Source organism: Coccinella septempunctata, chromosome 1 (assembly GCF_907165205.1).
Source record: "Coccinella septempunctata chromosome 1, icCocSept1.1, whole genome shotgun sequence".
Lineage (NCBI taxonomy): Eukaryota > Metazoa > Arthropoda > Insecta > Coleoptera > Coccinellidae > Coccinella > Coccinella septempunctata.
In genome coordinates this window covers 12,873,402-12,879,386 of record NC_058189.1, presented here as the reverse complement: position 1 = coordinate 12,879,386, position 5,985 = coordinate 12,873,402, and the positions used below count along the sequence as shown (strand labels likewise).

Here is a 5,985-nt window from a genome sequence, read left to right as displayed (position 1 = left end):
CAGAATACAGTGAAGTGAATAATCTACTCTGTAATCTGTGGACAGATCCATAGAAAATAAAATAAAAAATCAAACAGTATCACTAGTGTTCTGTGGTATCAACTTTTTTGATCTTCGGTGCATAACCAAAGAACATACTCTTTGACATATTTTATTAAATTTATGAAAATCTATGATTCACATTTGTTTATGTTTATTTCGTTCACTTTACATTTAAGTCCTTTTAATTTCAGAGCAGAGCAGCTTCAGCATTATTATGCTTATTATGAGTTCTTATGATTCACAGGGACTTAAATTTATATCAAGCTGCTATTTATTCTAATTTGCTACAAAGCTACAACAGAATAGATATCCTTTTTCTTATCTTATCTGAAGTAATCCATTATTTGTTATTCTTAGAAGGTTTTCCTTCGTTCTATGTTACCTACAATATAATCTTGGTTTGAGAGCTGAATTTGAGTAAGACAACAGGATAACAATAATAATACATACCATGACTCAAATAAGTGTAGAAAAAAGGTTATCAGTTATTTACGGATTAGCTGTAGCCACTGGTTTAGTAGTTACAATAAGTGTATCAATAGCCTGGACACATTGGAAATCTACATTAGACCAGTGTGTTTACAAGAATTGCAGCTGTATCTTATTTGGCAAACATACACCAGATATTTTTTTAGGCATGTAATTTTTGCTTTTTTTTTTGATATATTCAAAGATTATTTATTTTTGTAGGAGGACCTGAAGCGTCATGCATTTTTGTTACTTATGGACCTATTCTTAGCATATTATTTTCTGTTAGTTTTCTATGCTTTCATGGCTATAGGTATTTGTTCATGAAGGAAAGACCAAATGCTAGAAGTGTTATGAGAAAAACGGGGTGAGGAATTATGCAAAATTTTTATACTATTGAATACTTCACAATTCTCCAACATGGGTAGACTTTTTTAGTGAATTGCAAGCTCTCCACTTCTTGGGAAATATTACTTAACTATCTGCTTTAAGTTATAATATTATGTCCCATCTCTTCGATGTAATCAGCTTTCTAATTTAAATTGATCCAAGAGGTCTCTTACTTCTTTTATACAAGATTGTTGTATCATAGCATGTGTCAATGCTGAAACTCTGTGATATTTAGTTCATGATGTTTCAATCATTTATGAATTATTATTTCAGTATTGTATTTTACAGTGATGGGGAGACCATACATATGGCTGTGCAATCAGATGATTCCAACCCTCTACCCAAGGCTTTCTGGGTAACAGTATCATCAATGAGCATAATATTTCTGATTTACTCTGTGGTGCATTTCATAATATTCCTCTCTGGTTATTATCGAACATGTAAAGAATATAGAAAGACACTTGAAAATGAATTAGGGCTAAGAGGATCAGCTTTACCAGTCATTCATATGCGCTTATCTTGTGGTGGCATTTTTGACTTTATGGATTACTTGCATCCAATTCCAGAAAATAGTTATAGATATGGTTTCATTGACACTGGGTTAACTCTGATGATTGGCATAACCACTTCTTTCCTATCAGTTATTTTATTTACGGCTGCTTCTTACTTCAACGTAAAAAGGGCCAGATTGAATTATTGAAATAACTAAGCTCACAAATTATTGATTTTCTAAAAAACTTTAGTCAAGAATATAAGTATCTTATTATAAATTTTAAACTTGTTGATGGTATGAATGTCGATCTTTCAACACAAGCATTTGCATTGCTTGGTTTTACCAAGATAAGCAAAGGAGGTACAAAAAGAGATCGGAAGTACTCGGGGTCACTTCGGTATTGCCACACGCCACGTCACAGTAGGGCGCATTGGCCGTAAATTCGAGTTCATTCGCTATTTAAGCTGCTTTTGTGCACAAAAAAAAAGTGAATTCTAAAAGACTTTTAAGGTCTTCACTAGCACAAAACCGTACGCACCGTTTCATTGAACTAAGATTAAATTTTTAAACCACATTTTTAAGCATAGAATTTCTATGCAATGAGGATGGTTTAAGGATTCCAAAGTTCAATGAAACGGTGCACACAGCCATAAACCTCCGAATTTTTCTACATCAAATTCGGCCCAAAACCTATATAAATATTGGAAGTTAATCCCTCTCTGTTTCATTGTCCTCTAAACTGCGGTTTCTTTAATTTTATGAAATTGGTAGTGTTGCGCATGAACATACACCTGAGGCAGTGGATTTATATAGCTAATATTTTCGGTGTGGTAGATAGGTCAGCAGGCCTATTGGGCTCCTCTTTATAAATCCCAGGCCTGAGGCAAAACGATTATCGAAGTGATGTGGCAGTGGCATTGCGAGTCACTTTGATTTTACTTTTCACAAAACTGCGGCGCGGCGTTGCACATTTGGAATTTTAAAAAAATACACATTTTTTTCATATGAAAATGACAGGATTTGAAATAATCTTTATATTTTAAAAATTGCTTGCTTTTTCTTATGAACTGCTTATGCTTAATACACTTTATTACCTGATTCCGTCCATTTGTTATAAATCTTTACTTATTGTCATTCCCATCTAAGAACCATTATTTTAATTCTTTGGTGATTATTAATCATTGCTACAATAATTCTTTCGTACATCACTATTTTTGAATGTATTCAAACCCATAATGCTTGTATGAGTTTCATATTTGCATGAATATATTTTGTAATTGTTTGTGAAATTTGTTCAAATCTGTGTTCATTTTATTATATAAGTTTTTTTATGTTATTGAGATAGGACCATTATTTTATGAGAGAAACTTAAATGGAATGGTCTTTTTGGAACTAATAGTGCCCTCAGTTCCAAATTTGTAGAACATAAGTACAGCGAAGTAGTGGACATCGCACATATTTCTGCATTACTTTTTATGTTTTGAATAGTAGGTTTTGTCTGAGGTCGCCGCCTAATTATCCAAATGAATACGTTTTTGTGGGGGTTTGTAGGCGACATTCAACTGAAGATAAAAATTAAGATTTGTTAATGAAAAAAATAATGTTCTGACATTAAGGATGCTTGTACAAAACAAGTTATTGCACAAATGCTTTAATGATTACATGGCTCAAGTTGGATCTGATTGCAGTTGTACATTGTTAAACTTTCAGTCATTCTTTTTACTTTTTTGTCATTGATGAGTATTTTTCAGGGTCATTTCAGTTTCTCTTGTAGTATTTGGCCGCTAAATAAGTTTATAGCAAAACCTTTTGTGTGTACAATTAATTCTAAGATGTAGTTTTTTATATTTTTCAATAAAATTTTGATAATTTAGAATATTTATTATTATGTTAAATAATGATGTAGTTCAGTTAATTGACTCACTAAAAACAGATTATATGATCAAGATACTATTGTGATGGCGAAACATATGTCAACTAATTTTTCGTGAAAATCATATAATTTGTTTTTTAGTTCAATTATGGATTCCCATCAAGTATCGGCTACATCAACTCAATATTAAAACGAACAAAATTCTATAGTTCCTAGGATACTTATCTCCAATGAAGTGTTTTTCCTACTGTCATAGTTCAATAGGGAATACTCCTTCTGACGAAAATGATGTATTTTTTATAAAATATCTTTGAAACGTCACATTTTGAAATAACCATTTCAACCGTTTCCCAAAAAAAATTATTTTAAGCACTTAAAAATGAAAAAAAAAATGGGTATTTAAAGTTTGAAGCGTTTTGTGAGAATTGTACAAGCTGGCAACATCGACTGAAATATGCCTTGATAATAAAGGAAAACAAATGCATTATCTTGATGAGATAGATAAAGATGGCTGTCTATGAAGTCTGCGACGAACGTTGAACTATAAAAGAACTTTTAGAGTTCAATGGCAACGAACGAGGAAGGCCGTAAAATTTCATGGGATGGCTGGTTGCAGTTGAAGCTCGCCAGTAAGTACGCGGCTGTAGATCAACAGCTGTTATTTTATAAACGAGCTGATCGGACATTGTTCTTTTCATTGTCTTGTATGCGCTGTTGCCAAATTTTAAACTCCGCACAAAGAGATTTAAATTTTGAAACCCCATATTTGAAGGTTGATTTTGAATAGTTTCCGCGGTGAATTTGAAAAAATCATGAATTAAACTCATACTTATTCAGTTTACACTTGCATATGCAGTGATAACCCAATTGTAACCCATTACTGCTTCTTCTGATTTCACATTTTCCAGGGAGATAATTCAAAAGTCCCAAGTAAGAACGTTGGTGGGAAGTAATAGTGCTAGTTAAAATAAGAAGTTTTTTCTAGTAAAATATTTTGCTATCTCGAATTCCTTCGGATATACAGGCTGTTTCACTTGATTTTTTTTCATAAGTTCTAAACGAGTTGAGATAATAAGCGTTTGAATTTTGGAGGATATTGTACTCAGAGGAAACAATTCATAAACTGCACAAAAGGAGTACGAACAAAAAGTGTTGATTTCTGTGAGCCAAATATTGGTGTCTCGAAAACGGTGCGTCCTAGCGGCATTTAAAAGGACGTCTTTTTGTAGAAAAAGTCGGAAAAAAAATGGCTCTGAATAGTTCATATCCTTATTAGGGGCGACTGAAGATATTCCCGAAATTACACCATAAACACTATTATCCCAAATCGTGTAGATAAAAATAGATGAAAAAAAATCGAGTCAGCCTGTGTATCTCCGAAAGGATTCCAGATAGAGAAAAAATATTCTTATTTCAACTAGAACCGTCATTACCTAAAGTTATGACCTGGATTTTCTAATACTCTATATACAGGAAGTTTCAAAATTCAATAGAACAGTTTATTCGTAAATTCCCTGCGGAATGGCATTCGCAAGAGCCTTGTATAGCTGAGCGCCACGCACTTATTGCCCTCCATAGATTGCAGGGTAGTAGTTGTTCTCTGATGAAAGCATAAAAAAATTCTCGAAAAAAACATTTAGAGAACTTCACGATGAACAACTTTCATGGTGAATAGAAAAATATTTGAGGCACATGAAAGAAGATATGTATTTCAAAATAATTAAATAATTGGTTTTTGTGGACTTTACGAAGGTTGGTTGCTATTTTTATGTATTGAGAATAGAAAGAAAAAAATAATCGAATTTAATCAAATTCATTTTTTTTTTGCTTTTCAAAACAAGCCTTTAATAAACGAAATTAATTCAGATGCATAACGCATAACATCCCGTTTCTGTCAGATGGCGCTACGGTGTATTTATACATCAGATCCGCTACTGACATATCGCACATACTTATGAATCAAAATGTTGATGTTTAGAGTGGTAGGTTATGTCGAATATGATGGCCAGTGAACTCTAAAAGAACTGGAAATCCCTCTTAGGTACCGAAATACGACGAAAAGTGTGTCCAATTGAGACGGAAGATGTAGAGCAACGCATCTCTTTCTAATGGTTCGGCTACTAATCGAACAACCGCAGCAGACGTCGGACGTAGTCGTTTCACTTGAACGCGACAAACTCTCTGCCTCTGGCCCAATTGACAGAGCGCAGAGAGAGATAGATTGCTCTACATCTTCCTTTTCAGTCGTCCTCAGTTTGCCTGCATCTAGATGCCGTTCCAGTTCTTTAAGAGTTCACTGATGATGGCCGCCTCACCGTACGGATGATATTGTTTCTCGGTTGGTTCATAGATTGGTCCGTCATATTTGGACCAACCGCATTCGAATGACAAATTGATGACGTCGAGTTCAAGGTTGGTTAACCTATGGGGGTACCTCCAAGTAATCGAAACTTGAACCGTACTCCGAGCACGGTCCGCTGTCTGGTTATTTGTTCCATCTCTTTCTACTCTCCGATTCTCCCACCATTATTGTTTTGTTAACATTTATTTTGAGGTTGGAGTTTTTTGAAAAAGACGGAATCGCTCAGTGCATAATTTCGAAGCGCACTGCGGGCATACAAAAACAAACTGAATTACACTTGTAAACAAGTGAAAAGACGTATTTTTTCCTGACGGCCGTTTAACCAACCAAAAAAGTCATTTGAAATCGCCTCTTACC

General features: G+C 34.0%; 1 protein-coding gene across 1 annotated transcript; it reads left to right on the top strand.

Annotated features, from left to right (window-relative positions):
* The first annotated feature begins 275 nt into the window (after positions 1 to 275).
* Positions 276 to 3,266, top strand: LOC123311146. The gene is made up of 3 exons (XM_044894943.1): positions 276 to 677; positions 733 to 877; positions 1,189 to 3,266. The coding sequence occupies exons 1-3, from the start codon at positions 494 to 496 to the stop codon at positions 1,598 to 1,600; spliced, it is 741 nt and encodes a 246-aa protein (XP_044750878.1). The 5' UTR covers positions 276 to 493; the 3' UTR covers positions 1,601 to 3,266.
* Positions 3,267 to 5,985: the final 2,719 nt, after the last annotated feature.

Bases quoted from the DNA above. Each gene is read 5' to 3' on its own strand.
- LOC123311146 (XM_044894943.1), top strand. From the start codon at position 494: ATGACTCAAATAAGTGTAGAAAAAAGGTTATCAGTTATTTACGGATTA. The intron at 678-732 runs GCATGTAATTTT...TTATTTTTGTAG, and splicing joins TACACCAGATATTTTTTTAG to GAGGACCTGAAGCGTCATGC. The intron at 878-1,188 runs GTGAGGAATTAT...TGTATTTTACAG, and splicing joins AGTGTTATGAGAAAAACGGG to TGATGGGGAGACCATACATA.